General features: G+C 36.3%; 3 protein-coding genes across 3 annotated transcripts; 1 reads left to right on the top strand and 2 right to left on the bottom strand.

Moving 5' to 3' along the window:
* Positions 1 to 44: 44 nt before the first annotated feature.
* LOC133878250 (taxane 13-alpha-hydroxylase-like) lies at positions 45 to 2204 on the bottom strand. Its single transcript, XM_062316780.1, has 4 exons — positions 1734 to 2204; positions 1054 to 1622; positions 760 to 950; positions 45 to 499 (listed from the first exon to the last, which is right to left on the bottom strand). The coding sequence occupies exons 1-4, from the start codon at positions 2099 to 2101 to the stop codon at positions 191 to 193; spliced, it is 1437 nt and encodes a 478-aa protein (XP_062172764.1). The 5' UTR covers positions 2102 to 2204; the 3' UTR covers positions 45 to 190.
* Positions 2205 to 5083: 2879 nt separating this feature from the next.
* Positions 5084 to 8931, top strand: LOC133877757 (transcription factor RF2b-like). The gene is made up of 4 exons (XM_062316158.1): positions 5084 to 5747; positions 7132 to 7264; positions 7872 to 7956; positions 8111 to 8931. Exons 1-4 carry the CDS (start codon positions 5188 to 5190, stop codon positions 8473 to 8475), a joined length of 1143 nt encoding a protein of 380 aa, XP_062172142.1. The 5' UTR covers positions 5084 to 5187; the 3' UTR covers positions 8476 to 8931.
* Positions 8932 to 12186: 3255 nt separating this feature from the next.
* On the bottom strand, positions 12187 to 13151 carry LOC133878234 (non-specific lipid-transfer protein 1-like). Its single transcript, XM_062316765.1, has 2 exons — positions 12723 to 13151; positions 12187 to 12427 (listed from the first exon to the last, which is right to left on the bottom strand). Exons 1-2 carry the CDS (start codon positions 13070 to 13072, stop codon positions 12418 to 12420), a joined length of 360 nt encoding a protein of 119 aa, XP_062172749.1. The 5' UTR covers positions 13073 to 13151; the 3' UTR covers positions 12187 to 12417.
* Positions 13152 to 16351: the final 3200 nt, after the last annotated feature.

Raw genomic sequence — 16351 nt, 5'->3', positions numbered from 1 at the left:
GTCATAAAAAATAGTAAAATTAATCTAGGATCAAAATTGGCTTGAGACAACAATCATCATACAAAATAAAGCAAGTTCCATCATCAATCATCTTGTTACTATAACATGCCACACCACACCACACCACACAAGAATGCTACAATATTAATTAATTAGTAAAAGTAATATTGCATGAGGCAAAAGGAGGCTTCTAAAATAGATGCCTTGGTTTGATCTTAATTGGAAGGCCCATAGATGGACATGGCATTGGTTGACGGGTAATCACTTCCTCGGGGTTCACTTGCGACCATTCGTACATCGTCACCAGATTGTGAATGGTAGTCAGAACCTCAACCCTTGCAAACTCATTCCCTATGCATGTGTGGAGTCCCCCTCCGAAGGGAACATAAGCATAGGGAGGGATTGGCTTTTCTGGGTTCTCAAAGCGCGATGGATCAAACTCTGTGGGATTCTCAAATATCTCATTCTTCATATGAGTTCCATAGGCCACCCAGAACACCTGCAGAAGCATATATACTTGTGAGCTTTACTAGTTTTTTTTTTTTTTTTAAATGACGTGGAACCCGTCAAGGTAAAGTCAAAACTTCGGATACACAACCCCGCCCTCAAGAACTTTATGTCAACTGATCGACCAAACGAGTCTACCATTTGAGCCGACACTCGCGGGCTGCACAAGTTTATTACAAAGTAGTAGTTGACGAGCAAAGATGTGCATGCATGGCTAGGGTGAATTGGGATTTCTGGGATGAAAGACCTTACCTGCCATCCTTTGGGAATGTCATAGCCACCATAGCTGGTATCTTTCAGTGCTTTTCTGAAGCTACCAAACACAGGAGGGATCATCCTCATCAGTTCTTGTGCAACTCGCCAGGTGTACTTCATCTTTTGTATCTCCGCCCATGTGAGGCTGTCTTCTTTTCCTTCCCTTTTCTTTACAATGTCCATTTGTTCTAAGATTCAGCAAGAAAAAAAAAAATGTTATGGCAATCAGCCAGAAGAAATATATATGCCAGATATTGCATTGAAAAATTGGACTGGTAATTAATTAATTACCTTCTAAAACTTTCCTGTAGATCTCAGGATCTCTAGCCAGCTTCCATATCATCAAGCTTATAAGAATAGCAGATGTATCATGACTGGCAATCATTAAGGTAACATAATTGTCTATAATCATATCATCAGCAATCGGTTGTTGATTTTCATCTCTCAATTCTAGCAAGCAAGACAGGACGTCGCTTGAAGGGCTCAAAATCCCCTTTGAAAGCTCCTCCCTTTTCTTCCTCATAATTGGCAAAATCCGATCCACAATTCTTGACCGGGCTCTTAGGCCTCTCCAGAAAGCAGTGCCTGGGAAGTTTACAGGAAGAGACCAAACTGCTTTGAATGCTAAAGAGAAATCGTCAAACAGTGCTTCCCTTGTGTACTCATCCTTGATACCAAAAAGGATGTTGCTTGCTACACAAAAAGTAAGCTTCTTTATGAAAAGCACAGCCTTAATTGTGTCACTGTCTTTGGTTTCTCTTATCAATAGGGTCTTGACCAACTCATCCATCTCTTTGATGCAGTTTTGAAGGCTTTCAGGCTTTAGAAAGGTCATCATTGCACCCTTTACCAGTCTGTACCTGTGTGACAAAAGACAAATATGGATCGATCGAACTGATTAATGTTACATTTATAATTTCTAGGATTATATCGAAATATATGTCAACATGTTTGGTGCCTGGTTTTGGTACCTGGAACCTGTGAGTTCAAATATATTTTGCTTTCCAGCAATGGTTTGCAGGGTGACAGGTTGCTTGGCAGCAAGAACATCATTTTCAGCACCAAGTACAAATTTGTTACCAGCTTGGCCTATTATAACCACAATTGGGGAACCCATTAAGGAGGTTTTGAACACTAACCCATGTTTGGATATCCTTTCTTCTAACCAATCCGAGCCTCGATCTTCTCTTTGAGCTCGAAGAAAGCTCAATGTCTCTCCAATTAAAGGATACCCCAGAGACCCTCCAGGAAGATTAATTGTGGTTTGACACTTAGATAGATATTTTGAAAGGAGGAAAGCTGAAGCCAAAGTGAATGCAATTATGAACAGGAAAGACATCTCGATCTCCTGTTTTGAGTTTTGCACTGTGATTAATTAGGAGACTCCTTGTATGTATAAAACCACTTAGATTTGTATTATACACAGCAGCAGACCTCTGAGTCTCTGACCAAAAAAACAAAAACAAAAACACAAAAGGAAGAGATTCAGACCAATTAACTAGGCAACTATTCCAAAGGTGACGAGAAAATATGTAAAATGATTGGGACGGGCTCAATTAAGAAACAAAGGTGACGAGATTGAAAGACATTGAAAAAAAATGGAAAATGTTGTCTAGTACTACCAAGTACCAACCAGGAGAAGATGCCAAAGCCGGCAAAGATAACAAGGAAAAGCTTAAAAAAAAAATTTAATAATAATAAAGAAAAAAAGAAAAAGAAAAAATGCTTGAGGTAATACTATTATAATTTAATTGTTTAGTAGATAATGCATGTGGTAAACATCACGTAAACTTAAAAAGTGACGTGTTAGTCCATTTAACACTATCATATCAGCAACAATCAAATTTAATTATTTAATGTCAGACATGGTAAGTATCACGTAAATTTGAATATCAGTTTGTAATATACTTGTAATTAAAGTGCTTGTAATACTCTTAACAACACTAAAAAAGAAAAAGACCACCCCCTTTTCAAACAAAGGATAACCGATCATTGTAAAAACAGAAATTTCAATAGATTTTCCAATTATTCTTATCTTACATTAATTATTTTTAGACTAGACGTAAAGTTTAAATCTAAACTTAAAGATTAAGAGTATTAAAATATTAATTAAACGATTGAATTCTTTTTTCTTTTTTTTAAGTGATAAAGACACAACAACTTCCTAAACTTGTGTGCCACAAGCAAGGTCTTCAATAAAGTGTGTAAACTTGCCTAGTTTACAAAGGAACAAAGGAAACGTTCAAGAAAAACTACAAGAATTTGTAGTATTCATGCAATATTTGTTCCTTCTTTCAAATTTATATGGTTGACTTTTTAAATTGTTAGTATGGAAGGGTGGCATTACATTAGTCAGGATTAAGGAAAAGGTCAAGAGCTTGAGTTAAAAAAAAGATTAATTCCCATTATATTGAAATATCCAAAGTGATGCAGTACTGGGGTTGTATTGATATTATCCACATGTCTGTCCACAGTAAGATTAGTACTTAGCAGTTGGATCTATCGTAAATTTTAGTCACAATGCGTTTGTTTCACCAAGTGTGACTAGTTGATATTATTCACCTCTCTCTGTCCACAGCTCAGCATTTTTGTTTTTATATTATGCTTAATTATTACTTGTGTTAAAAGTTTAAACCAATAAAAAATAATATACTTAATTATTTAAATTAATATTCTAACAGTTTGAAGTGGAAGAGTCCAAAGTGGATCAAAATTTAATAATGGTCTATTACCAATCTAATAGTAATTTTAAAAGCCGCATCAATTTTGAGATAACACAAAAAAGACATAAATCATCTTTTTAGCATTACTCTGATCTTTTGTCCAAATTTTAACAAGAGGTTTACCCGGGTACTTATTTAACATTTCAAAACCAATAGAAGGATGTCAAGTTGGTGACTACCATGTTAAATAAGTTATGGGAAATCTCAATTATATCCTTAAAAATTATTAAAAACAAATATATATTTTTAAAAACTAGGGCCAAAAGGACATTAAAAAAAAAAAAAAAAAGAGATAGAGAGAGAGAATGGTCGAAACACACCAAAATATTTTTTTTGAATGGTTCAACCACCTTAAAACAGTTGATGGGAGTGGTCCAGCCACCTTCTTGAGGCAGAGGTGTGGCTTGCATCGCCGAAACAATAAATGGGATAATTGAATCACAGCCTTTTTATTTTGCTAAATTTTTTAAGAAAATAATTGAAATTTCACCTAGCTTAATTGACGTGGAAGTCTATCATGATTAGGGGCAAAAGCATGGATACCCTAATCTTCTCCCAAAATTTTAAAACTGTCTCTAATTTTTTTAAATTTTCCTTAAACTTTATGATTTTTTTATGAAATGTCCCCTCAAAACTAAATTTTTACCCTATACTTTTATTTTTTAAAATTTTGTCCTCCCACCTTTAAATTGTTGGTTCCATCCCTGGTCATGATAAATTAATCACTATAGAGTACTAGTAGCAGTTATCTTATATTGGTTCCCTTCCTTATATTTAGGAAAAATTTCATGAAAAACATCAAAAAACTTCCCACAGCAGATGCCCTATATTTAGATGAGGGGATTGGGAATGAATCTATTGTGGGAAGAGAGAAAAAGTAGGAAAGAGAGAAAGAATAAAATACGAGTAAAAAAAATAATATTTAATTGATATAGGGAAAGGTAAAAGAATCTATTGTGGGGTATTTTTTTTATAGGGAAGCAAAAAGTAGTTTTGTTTCCTAAATATAAGAAAAATAGTTGAGAATCTGCTGCTAGTGCTCTAAAACAAAAAAGTTGACGGATATTCATTATTCATCAACATATTGTGTGTCCACAATACATAAAATTGGATGTCATTCTCTAACCAGGTCCACTGGTACAGGCTGCAGCACTTTGGTTCAAATTCTGTGGTGGTCCTGGTGTACGTGTTCATCTTGTAGTAATTGATCGAGCCAGGTTTCCATGGTAATTGGGTTCCCATTATTGCTACCGCACAAAATTCATCATATTTCTGCCATTGTCGATCTAATGGTTTCAGGGAGATTGTTGAATATATATTTGTGTGTGTGTTTATAGTGATATTAATCAAAAGAAAGGAAAATGGGATGAATCATTAAACTATAAAGTTTATAGAGATCGATGGATAATTTAAAATTTAAAATATTTTTTTTAAAAAAAAAAAAAAAAAAAAAAAAAAAAAAAAAAAAAAAAACCCTAAAAAGTTGTAATCTAAATAAGGGAAGGGCAGGAACAAGTATTTTTTTTTATTATTATTTGGGAGAAAAAAATGATGGCATAGAAGAATAGGAAGATAAGGACCTTCCATTTGTTTATTTTTGTGTTTCTTGCAACGAGGGGGAAAGAAAACGAAAGAAACGGCATTTGTGTTTGAGGCACCACATAATATGGCTTAAGACAGACACACACACTCGCGAAAAAAGATGTCAATGTCCGCACGAATGCAAGATCCACCCTCAAACCCTAACCCCAATCCCAATCCCAATCCTCACAACAATGCCAATGCCCATCCGCCTCCTCCTCCTGCAACGACGTCGTTGTCGATGTTCGGGAACATGAGGGCCGGCGGGGCCCACCACAGGAGGGCCCACTCGGAGGTCAGCTTCCGTCTGCCAGACGACATGGCGGATATCTCGCCGTCCGATCCGATCGCCGGTGGCGGTGGCGGAGGAGGGGGGTCGTCCACGGCGAGCATGGAGGAGATGGGATCGGAGGACGACCTGTTCTCGACCTACATTGACGTGGAAAAGCTCACGAATCAGAGTGCCGGCGAGGGAAATGGAGGCGGAGGGGGAGGAGAGAAGAGTGGGAGTGGGAGTGGGAGTGGGAATAGGGCGAGGCATAGGCATAGCAGCTCCGTTGATGGCTCCTCCACTACCACGTCGTCCACCGGCGTATTTGGCGAGATCATGGAGGCCAAGAAGGCCATGCCTCCTGACAAGCTCGCCGAGCTCTGGAGCATCGATCCCAAGCGTGCCAAAAGGTCCCTCTCTCTATTTCTTATTAAAAAGCTTCCAACTTTTTTTATCTTTCTAAAGTTTGGATTTCTAAAAAATTGAAAGTTTTTACTCAATGTGCGTATTGGGTTTGGTGTGACTGTGTTGTTTGGTGGCCATTTTGAGATTACATCCCACTTCTGCTGTGAATTATGCCTTTTGGGTTATGATTGTTGCACAAAGTGATCATCTTTGTTTACTGTTTTTTGTTTTTTGGAATTTGGTTAGCAACATGGGTCATCTAGTAAAAGAGATTTAGTTAATGTTGATGCTTTAGTAAGATCTCCAAGTTTATCTGGAATTGATTGGCATTGTTAAGTCAGATCTCTCTCTCTCAGCTACAGTTGGATGTCTTTAATTTGGCTGCAAGAAGTATCTTCTTATAAACTTTTGGTGAATACTTAGTGTTCTTACATAGATAAGCGTACATATGTATTCTTACAATGTTCAGAAGAAATTAGTTTACTGATTTGCAATGTCGATCTGTTGGTTTGCAACCTTCAGCATTTTCCTTCACCTTATGCAGGCTGTCTGTTGTTTTGTACTATTTTGCACTGTTTCAAATTTGAGCTATGATTTGCAAATGGTTTGACTTGACTTTCTGAGAACTCACATTGATAACCATTTCCTTTTGTAGGTCCTCATATATATTTTTATCCTGAAAATTTTAAAATATACATTATTGAATCTCTTGCTTCTTGGTCAGAGCTTTCTTCTGTGTTTAAAAGTTTATTTCTTTTACTAAATCTCTTTGCTATGTGATATGCTAGTTCATCATTAAATTACATAAAGTGTGTTTCTATAGATTTAGCCAATTTCTTAGAATCTACATCACTATTTATAGGGGGCGGTGGAGGTTCTAGCGTAGCCCTCTCTTTTTTTCTTTTCTTTTTTTTTTTATAATGTATAACATTCAGCCGGAAATTCAATAAAAAAGGGGGAAAAATATATTATAAGAAGTGTTGTGCTTATTAGAACTATTGCATTAATGTTGTGTTTGGATTATGAATCTTGAATCCCAGAAGGAAATGCAAACTTGTGGAAATTAACAATTTGGAAACACATTGAAATTGACTTGTATTGTCTGGATTCTAGTTGTATTATATCATTTGTAAACTGTGTACATGTCAATCACCATACAGTTAAATTTATAAGTTACACAAGCGAAAAGCTCACAAACACAACTGGAAAAAAAAAAAGAAAAAAAAGAAAGAAATAAAGAAATAAAGAAAAAAAAAAAGAAAAGAAAAAAAAAAGAAGCACCCAAACACACTAGGATACATGTTTCTTTGCAACTGTCAAATGCATTTCAATTATCCGTTTTCTAGGCATTTTTGGCGCTTGAGCTAAGGTTTTAGTTGTTATATATAGGATATTGGCAAATCGCCAGTCTGCTGCCCGTTCAAAGGAGAGGAAGGCCCGCTATATACAAGAACTTGAGCGCAAGGTTCAGACCCTTCAGACAGAAGCCACCACTCTTTCTGCCCAACTCACACTATTCCAGGTCAGTCTTGGCAGTTTCTAGATCTTCTTTCTTTCTTTCTTTCCCCTGGTCTTAGTAACATGCTTTAAGCTTTTGGCCATCACGTGTTGTACAATGGAACGTGATAAGTCTAGTTATGGTTTCGTTGGATGACATTCATATTTTTGCATGTTAAAAGAAAAGAAAAAAAGAAGATGCATCATAATAATTACCCAAGAGAAAGACCTTGTTTTGCGGCAGCATAATAATTAGTATTTTTCATGTATGCTGGCAATCTATTTCTGCACTTGAAACATAATTTAAAATAAGATATGCAGCATGCTTCCTGAAGGTGACAATTGTCGTAAGTGATAAATTGAAATTTTGTGATGTAGTCTTATGGTATTTAGTTTCTTCCTGAAAAATTTTCTTCAATTACACAAGAACTCAGTTTATAGCTGAAAAAAGAAGATAGTGACGATTTTTTTAACATCATTTCGTTTGTTCATTTTCTGCTGCAAGGTTTATTCAATGTTAAACCTTGACTTGTTGGTTTCAGAGTTCTTTTGCGAATTCACAGACACACACTCATACCTAGTGTTGCTTAATCAAGGATTATGACCTCTTCACTTCTTTTCTTCATATGTAGAGGGACACAACTGGTTTGAGTAGTGAAAACACAGAGCTTAAGCTTCGGTTACAAGCTATGGAGCAACAAGCTCAGTTGCGTGACGGTATGTTTGATACACAGATTTATTATTCATTTTGATGCTTGACAAATTGTTTTATACTTTCTCTTATGATCTCTCCTAATCAAAATGTGTTTATTTGAATGACTTTTTCCTGGGCTAAAAGTTTTGTTTGAAATTTGTCCGTTATATCATACAGCTCTGAATGAAGCACTGAAGAAGGAAGTTGAGAGACTCAAGATTGCCACTGGCGAAATAATGAGCCCTTCTGAGTCATTTAACTTGGGAATGCACCATATGCCATACACCCAATCAACATTTTTCCCAGTTCCACAACAACCAGGACCTGCTTGCCACCAGAACATGCAGTTGCCATTCAGTCATTCCCAATCTAGCATGTCAACTCATCAACTGCATCAATCAAATTCTCATCCATTCTCAGAAATGATGCACAATGATCCGCTCGGCCAATTGCAGGGGCTTGACATTAGTGGCAAAGGATCATCCATTGTGAAATCTGAAGTCCCCTCACTTTCTGCAAGTGAAAGTAGCACCACATTTTGACACAATCTGGCTGCTAAGCTGCTGACCTGCTGACTTGTTTATGGCACGCCCTTCTAGTAGATTGTTTATAAGCTTGACATCTAGTCATCCAGAGAAGGTACTCTATTATTCTATTATTTATTCCATTGGTGTTAAGGATTGATTCTAAATTGTTTATTCTTAGGGTTGTTCCCCAAAAAGGGGTAGCTCCCTCAGGTTCTGTTGCAATGTCCATCATTTATTCAATATGGGATTTTGTGTTGCTGGGATGCTAGAACATATGGGAATGAAAGGTCATTCCTATTGGATGTTGGGATGCTACCATGATGTCATCCTTTTTCCTTTGTATCTGGTTTAAATTTGATACCCTGTAAACTTTGTCACTAACTTTTCTTTCTCCTTCTCCCTTTCATGTACTGACTGAAAAAAAGATCGGCTCTTTCTCAGTTCGTACTTTATTCTTTTTTTGCCTTTTCCTGCTCCTTTCCCCTAGTATTGCTATCAATTTAATATTTTCTGAAAACCAAGGTGCATGGTCCTCTTTTCAGTAGGCATTTCTAAACCAAGATGTTGAAGAGTTATGATAGTTAGGACCAAGCTCATTTGCCAATGACTTTTATAGTTGAAAATGACTCCTCTCTCTTGCATACACAGTACATTTTATTGAGGATTTCCAGAGACAACGAGTCATGTTGGCATGAGCATCGATTGTTCCAATGATTATGTTATCGGAAAGCACAAAGAATGCAGACGTAGAATTAAGTTGTGTTGCTCCTTGCTCGTATATAAAAAGTTAAATATATAGATTGGACAGAAATTATGCTTGGCAATTTGGGTTTGTGTCAACCCGAATGGCCCAATTACGTAAATGGGTCCAACACGAACTCAACCTGATTATTAATCGGGTTGAAACATGTAACCCGAACACGACCCGATTGTAAACTGAGTAACCGAACACGATAAACACGATTACCATAAGAGAAACAAGTAAGCAACCCGATTGGTAGCTCAACCTAAAAACAAGAGAACTCAAAAAAAAAATTATCATTCGGTCGTTAGGAGAAATAGCCCAAGGAAATTTCAAAGCAAAACAACAAAAATCCCTTCAACCCATTCGGTTCCCCAACCGTAAACAAGAAGGGAAAAATTTCTCCACCCATTCTCAATCTCAACCCACAACAAATGACCAACCACCTTAAATCACAGTTATAATTCACAACAATTTGAACCCAAAATCAACAACTTCAAATAAACAAGAGTTAAATATACCTCTGGTTCCTGAGTTTTGGAAACTTTATTTTTTTAGTTCAGGAGTTTCAATTTGCATCACAGATGATACTTTAGTTTTGAAAAATGATCGAATTAGTACCTCAGTCAAGTTTTCCATTCAAAAACTAACGGCTTGCCAAGTGTCAAACTCTGAGGTTGACACATGGGACTATATAAAAAAAATAAAATTAAAAATCTTTAAAAATTAATTGAAATTAAAAAAAATTGAAAAAAAAAAAAAAAACAAGGGGGTGGCTGAGCCAACCCTCTTGGCCAGTTTGGAGTGGCCGAACTATCCCCTTGACAAAAAAAATAAATAAATTCAAGATTGATTGACCCTTTAGGGTGGCCCGACCATCCCATGGTTGCCAAGGAGCCACCCCCTTGTTCTTTTTTTTAATTAATTTTTTTTATATATTGTCACATGTCAACACTCAACCTCAGGTGTTGACACGTGGTCGACTGTTAGTTTTTGGACGGAAAACTTAACTGAGATACTAATTTGATTTTTTTTCCAAAATTGAAGTATTTCTGTAATACGAATTGAAACTCAATTACTAAAAAAATAAAGTTTTCAAAACTCAAGAAAAAAAAAAGAAAAAAGAAAAAAAAAAGTGTTTAATCCAATAAACAATGGGGATAACTTCAAAATCCGAAAATCGAATTGAACTAACAAAGAAGTGAAAGAACTAACAACCGAAAATCGCAAAGAGCAACCCACAACAATTTGAACCCAAAATCAACAAACTGTGAACCGAAGTCACCGAACTGTGAAGGGCTGACCAGCTGAACCGTTGAAGCTGCTGAAGGCTGAAGCTAGGTGAGACCGTGACTGTGAGGCGTCGTGGCTGTGTGTGTGACTCTGTGAGGCGTCGTCGCCGTCGTGGGCTCGTGGGCGTGGCTGCATGCAGGGTCGGAGGGAGGGGGGGTCAAGAGGGGTCAAGTGCCCCCCCTCACTCCCCAGAAATTTTCCTAACTCCGGTAGAAAATCCTCTTGACCCCTTGGTTGCCCACCCTGGTCCATTCATCAGGGGCAATCATTGCCCTTACCCCCCTACTCATCAAACATCAAGATTCACAGGCAAAGATTCGCGTAGCGCCGACGATGTCTTTGATTTTTTTTTTTCCCTGTTAGTTTCAGCTTTTAGGTTAGATGAAGGTGGAAGAAGATGACACAGTGTCTTTTAGTATTCTCCAAAACGAGTCGTTTAAATAAATGTTAGTTGACCAAAGGTCCAAAAGTTTTCAGCCTGCCATATATGCCTGCCCAGTTGCTCCCTTTTTTCTTTTTTTTCTTTTTTTTTTTTTTCTTTTTTTTTGTTTCTTTATCGTGTCACACTGTTGTTATCGACTTAGAGTCCGTTTGGGTTTGCGATTTCAAAAATTACGATTTAAAATTACGATTTTAAAATGTGCGATTTGAAAAAAGTGATTTTTAAAAGCGCAGCGTTTGGCAAAATCGCAATTTAGCATTTAAAATTGCAAATTAACCTTTAAAATTCTGAGTTTTCAAAAAAACATTATCTTACCTGCGATTTGAAAAAGCAGATTTTATGTGTTTTCAAATCGCAATTTTTAAAAATGCAATTTCCAAACAATTTATGTTCTACGATTTTATTTAAAATCGTACTTATTGTCTAGAAAATCGCAATCCATATCACACCCTTAATATATTAATATCACACTGTCAATGTTTTAGTTGCAAGAGCAAAGGTAATTAGCTTCTTTTTTTCTTTTTTGTTGAAAGCCTAGTAAAAAAACTATCACAGCAGAGCAATTTTTTTTTTTTTTTTGGAACAATTACTCTTTCTTTCTTATTTATTTATTTTTTGAATTGACAATTTCTCTTTTTTTGAGAAGTTTGAGATATTCAATCAAACTTTTACATTGATTAATTTTTTTTTTTTTTTTCTTACGATGTTTTGATCAAGCATGGTCAAAAAAAAAAAAAATGTTGATTGATTGTTAATTTGTTTACTTAACAAATGGGCCGGAGATTAGTACTATGCGTGAAACAAAAAAAAAACTTGTAAGTTTTATTTATTTGTTTTAAATAATATTTAAATTTTATTGAATTGTTAATTTATTTCATTAATTATATTTTTAAAAAATATTTTTAATCAATTTTTGTTCAATTTATTTTTTAATCTTGAACCCTCTAAACTAAAATCCTAGCTCCGCCACTGACTGTATGAACAGCAGGTGAATGACTGATTCAGACTAAATGAGTGAAAGAAAGACAAAGTGAACAATGATTCGGACCTAGGGGTTTTTCTTGAAGTTTCCTTTTTTTTTTTAACCGGGTTATAATCATGTTAATTAGCGGGTCAACCCGCGTCATAATCAGACTCAATTATGATCCGAACTTGATAATAAATTCAAATCTGATTTTTTCTTGTCGTGTTTGTATCGAATTTGTGGGTCGTGTCAAAAATTGCACCAAACTTAACAAAAACTCTGCAATTCGTAGAAAATAACATTATATTCCTTATAATAGCTAGACACAACAGCATAGTATGTCTGAGGTCCATTTTCCTTCTGCTGGATCCCATGCAAGAAGGAAAAAAAAAAAAAAAAAAAAACCACAACAGCATTGTGCTTTAACACGCGGAAGCTAGCTAGCTTCCCTGGAGCTTTATTTTCATCGGTATTTTATTAGGAAATGCACCAAGCTAAGTGCATGCAATACTGGACTTAGTCCACCCTGCAAAAAAATCAAATTCATAAAGTCAGTATGTCGTTTATCAATGATCATGTCGTAATATATACTAGATAAAGAAAGAGGATCCCAATCTCTGAAATTTTTCTGTCATCAGGGAATGAGAGAGCGGGGGTGCGGGTTCGGGTGCTCAGGTAGGTCCCCAAGCAGCATGCTTAATTAGAGTGCACGGCCCACCTGTCTGATGCAATTTGGACCCGAAACTCTGCTCGATCTCATTCCCTGTCTCTGTCTGGACAAAAAATTAGAGATAATCGGGGGTCAAAGAAAGAAAATTTACTTGGAACAGTCAGTGGTGGGCGTAATTGTGTAAGGACAAGTGGTGCCACATTTCTCGGGAAGGGTGCCAACTAGATCGTAGTTGATTCCTGGGATCGGTTTAAGACCATTCATGATGCAGCTGCATGCGGCCCTGTCATCTGCTGTGCCATTGGAAGCAGCATTGAGTGCTTTTATGCCCTCACAACAAATTGTTGGTACGGTCCCTCCCACGATCGCATAGGGGATGCATGGAGTCAGCAAGGTTGTGATCTCAGCGCATGTTAGAGATGCATGAACATGAGCAGCAGCCACCAACATGCACACAAGCACTGTTGCGTATGCCATCTTAAAAGCTGCGAACCTTGCCATGGTAGTATATAATTTTTGTTCTCTCTCACGCACTAAGCCTTTCTTTGCTTTATTTCTGGGTATGGGGACAACAACATGGCTATCTGGGTTTTATATAGAGTGCCAACAATGGTGGAGGCTTCGACTTTTACCGTCAAGGTCTAATGGTTGCGTGAAAACTTAGACTGGGTGAGAAGATTTTTCCTCAATTATCATTGATGGTTATTGGCAAGAAGATCCAAAAATGCTTTTGGACCTTCATGTGGAAAAATGGCATTTCCGTGAGAAGATCCAAAAATGTGGAAAAAGGATGTATTTCCGTGAGAAGATCCAAAAAATGCGGGAAAAAGAAGTTTCATAACAAGTGGCCAGAGAGAAATCTTAATCATTATAGCAAACTAATTTGGATTGAATGTTTAAAAAAATATGAAAAGTCTTTAAAATACATGAATTTTCATTGTTTGCGTTGTGAATAATAGATATGAAAAGTCTTCAACTTTTTGTATTTTGCTCCATTGCTGCAGTATATAACTTCGGAGTAGTTTTTTTGGTTCATCCCATAACCCTCCATGTTAATACTTAAACATGGGTTGTTATATTACATCAAGGATATATATCCCATTTGATATTGTTAATTACTTTTTGCATTAATTTGCTTGAGGGAGGTATAGTATCACATACCTTTTTTTTAACCTCTCTATGTTCGTATAGAATATAAGTACTTTTGCTATTCGCTCAGTAAATATAAGAAAGCTCTTAAGAAGTTCATCTCTTCGAAAAAATAAGCAGGCAACACAAGACTTATTCGAGAAGGTTAAAAACTCTCCTAGCTACATTTACTACACGAATTAATGCTATTAGCAATTCGAATAACAAATTACAGAAAACTCGGATCGTTCGTGCTCATACTCTAGCAAGGTTATACAACGCATGATGAGGGTGGAACATAAATTATGTAGTCTTGGATTATGCGTGTACATTTTCTGTATATCTTGTTCAGATGAATGAAATGTATATAAGTTTATATATCATGACACATGGCAAATTAAAATTGATGGAATGGCTTGAAACTCGATCGGGATCAGATAGTTTTTTAAGCACTTAAAAAAAAAAACTAGGAAGAGAAGTTCGAAGTAATTGATGTCTCAGAAAATTAATGATGGGCGGTTATCCTCCAAACCAAATCTTGAAAGATTGATATTTGGTGGTTATGTCCTTGTGGGTGGACTCATTGCAAAGAAGACTTGACTAAGTGCCAAGTGGAGCTTGAGCATCCCAAATACGACTGGTCGGATTCGAACACTTGTCCGTAGGGGGCGCCCCCAGCACGATGTTGATTGACATCTGACTTAACTATTTACGAATGAATGATTGATACTAAGGGTATTATAACTTTTATCATAGGTGGCTTGATAGAGCCTTGAGTGGTTTGGATACAGAGAAGAAAACTTATTCTTCTTTATCCAATTCTACCTTCAATGATGACCGGGACTCACGTACAGTGTGTGGATCCCGCATTTACCTAATAAAATAATGATAAATTTTTTTTAAAAAAAAAGTATTTTTTTTTTAATTTCATTAAAAAAATAATAACTTTTTTTTTTTTTTTTCAAAAAAAGGCAGGGTGGCTGCCGTTTGGCAGCCACCCCCGACACTTGGAGAAGGCCGCGCGGCTTTCCCCGACCTCGGGCGGCAGCCACCCCCGACACTTGGAGAAGGCCGCGCGGCCTTCCCCGACCTCGGGCGGCAGCCACCCCCGACACTTGGAGAAGGCCGCGCGGCCTTCCCCGACCTCGGGGGTGGCCTCGCGGCTACCTTTAAATCTAGGGGTTGGTCTTGCGCCACCCCCTGAGGTTGCCGGGGGTGGCAGCGCGCCTTCCCCAACCACTTGGGGAAGGCCGCGCGGCATCCCCCGACCGCTGGGGGGTGGCCGAGCGGCCTCCCCCGACCACTGGGGGTGGCCGCGCGGCCATCCCCGACCACTGGCCCCTTGCTTCTATTTTTTTTTTTAATTTTAATTTTAATTTTGTTTTTTCTTTTAAAAAGAAAAATTATTTATTTTTTAATTAAATAATTATTATTTAAATCATTATTTCACATAACTTTTCACAATACCAATCATTATACACAACTTTTCAAACTTCCAATCATTTCTTACCATTAAAAATAATATTTTCTAATCTAAAAATTCAACAGCTAAAAACACAACTTTTTGCCTCGAATTTCGCAATTAGAATAAGAATTCAATTCTAATTCTAAAAATTCAATACCTAAACGAACCATTAAGTGGTTGCCTATAAGGCCCTCAACTAATAATTATACAATAAATTTATATTTTTTTTTAAAAAAAAAAAATTAAAGTTCAAAAAAGCATTTTAAGTCTCTAATATGGTAAAAGATTAATAAAATACTCTTTAATTAATGCCCCCAGTTAATAATTGTACAATAAAGGTTATTTCCAAAACATATTTGAAGACTTTAATATGGTAAAAATCTAATAAATAGTTTCTAATTAAGACCCTCAATCATAGTAAAAGTAATTACAAATTAGAAGTTTCATTATTCACATTCAGAAAAAAAAAAAAAAAAAAAAAAAAAAAAAAAAAAAAACCATAAATTCTTGAAAAGTTTTACTTATTTACTCTTTTTAAAAGCACAATTTTTATATTTATGAAATTAGTCTAACATGCATGCATAATTTTTTTTCAAAAGTTTATTTGAATTGAATGTTTAGAAAAATATGAAAAGTCTTTAAAATGCATAAATTCTCATTGTTTGCGTTGTGTATAATAAATAGAATTACATCATCAATGAGTCTTCAATGTCCAACAATTTTTTCCACATTATGTTTTATTACACATCAATCTTTATATAACTTATTTCCATTTTTCTCTTTATTTTTCTTTTAATCTTATTATTTCATGTCTTTGAATCAAGTGATAAGTCATTCTATAGTTAACTTAACAAGCCTTGGTAACAGGGAGTAATATTCTGAATTCACATTTCTTACAACAACTAAGAGCATCTCCAACAAATAGATGGCCCTAGACTTCAACCCTCATAAAACATATCTGAAAGGAGGAAGGAGCATATCTACTCCTCCTCCTCTCATTTTCCCTTTTTACTCCCCGCTCCTACCCTCCCCATCACATTCTGATTTTTTCTTTTGTTTGTAGGTGTTATCTGACCAGATCAGCAATTTTGACATCTCCGCTATGCATCCATCCATTTACCTCCATGTTGTGCCGTTCATCTCCTCCTTGGTCGCTCCTGCTGTTTGCTGGTTGTGTTGTGAGGGGT

This window comes from Alnus glutinosa, chromosome 9 (genome assembly GCF_958979055.1).
Source record: "Alnus glutinosa chromosome 9, dhAlnGlut1.1, whole genome shotgun sequence".
Classification (NCBI taxonomy): domain Eukaryota; kingdom Viridiplantae; phylum Streptophyta; class Magnoliopsida; order Fagales; family Betulaceae; genus Alnus; species Alnus glutinosa.
The sequence above is the reverse complement of the archived record's forward strand: the minus strand, read 5'-3'. Positions and strand labels throughout refer to the sequence as shown.

What these genes read in the sequence shown, in the direction of transcription:
- LOC133878234 (XM_062316765.1), bottom strand. Translation starts at nt 13,072, where the DNA reads ATGGCAAGGTTCGCAGCTTTTAAGATGGCATACGCAACAGTGCTTGTG.
- LOC133877757 (XM_062316158.1), top strand. Translation starts at nt 5,188, where the DNA reads ATGTCAATGTCCGCACGAATGCAAGATCCACCCTCAAACCCTAACCCC. An exon ending in CCCAACTCACACTATTCCAG is followed by an intron (nt 7,265 to 7,871) that starts GTCAGTCTTGGC and finishes CTTCATATGTAG; the next exon opens with AGGGACACAACTGGTTTGAG. An exon ending in ACAAGCTCAGTTGCGTGACG is followed by an intron (nt 7,957 to 8,110) that starts GTATGTTTGATA and finishes TATATCATACAG; the next exon opens with CTCTGAATGAAGCACTGAAG.
- LOC133878250 (XM_062316780.1), bottom strand. Translation starts at nt 2,101, where the DNA reads ATGTCTTTCCTGTTCATAATTGCATTCACTTTGGCTTCAGCTTTCCTC. An exon ending in CTACAGGAAAGTTTTAGAAG is followed by an intron (nt 951 to 1,053) that starts GTAATTAATTAA and finishes GCTGAATCTTAG; the next exon opens with AACAAATGGACATTGTAAAG. An exon ending in ACATTCCCAAAGGATGGCAG is followed by an intron (nt 500 to 759) that starts GTAAGGTCTTTC and finishes ATGCTTCTGCAG; the next exon opens with GTGTTCTGGGTGGCCTATGG.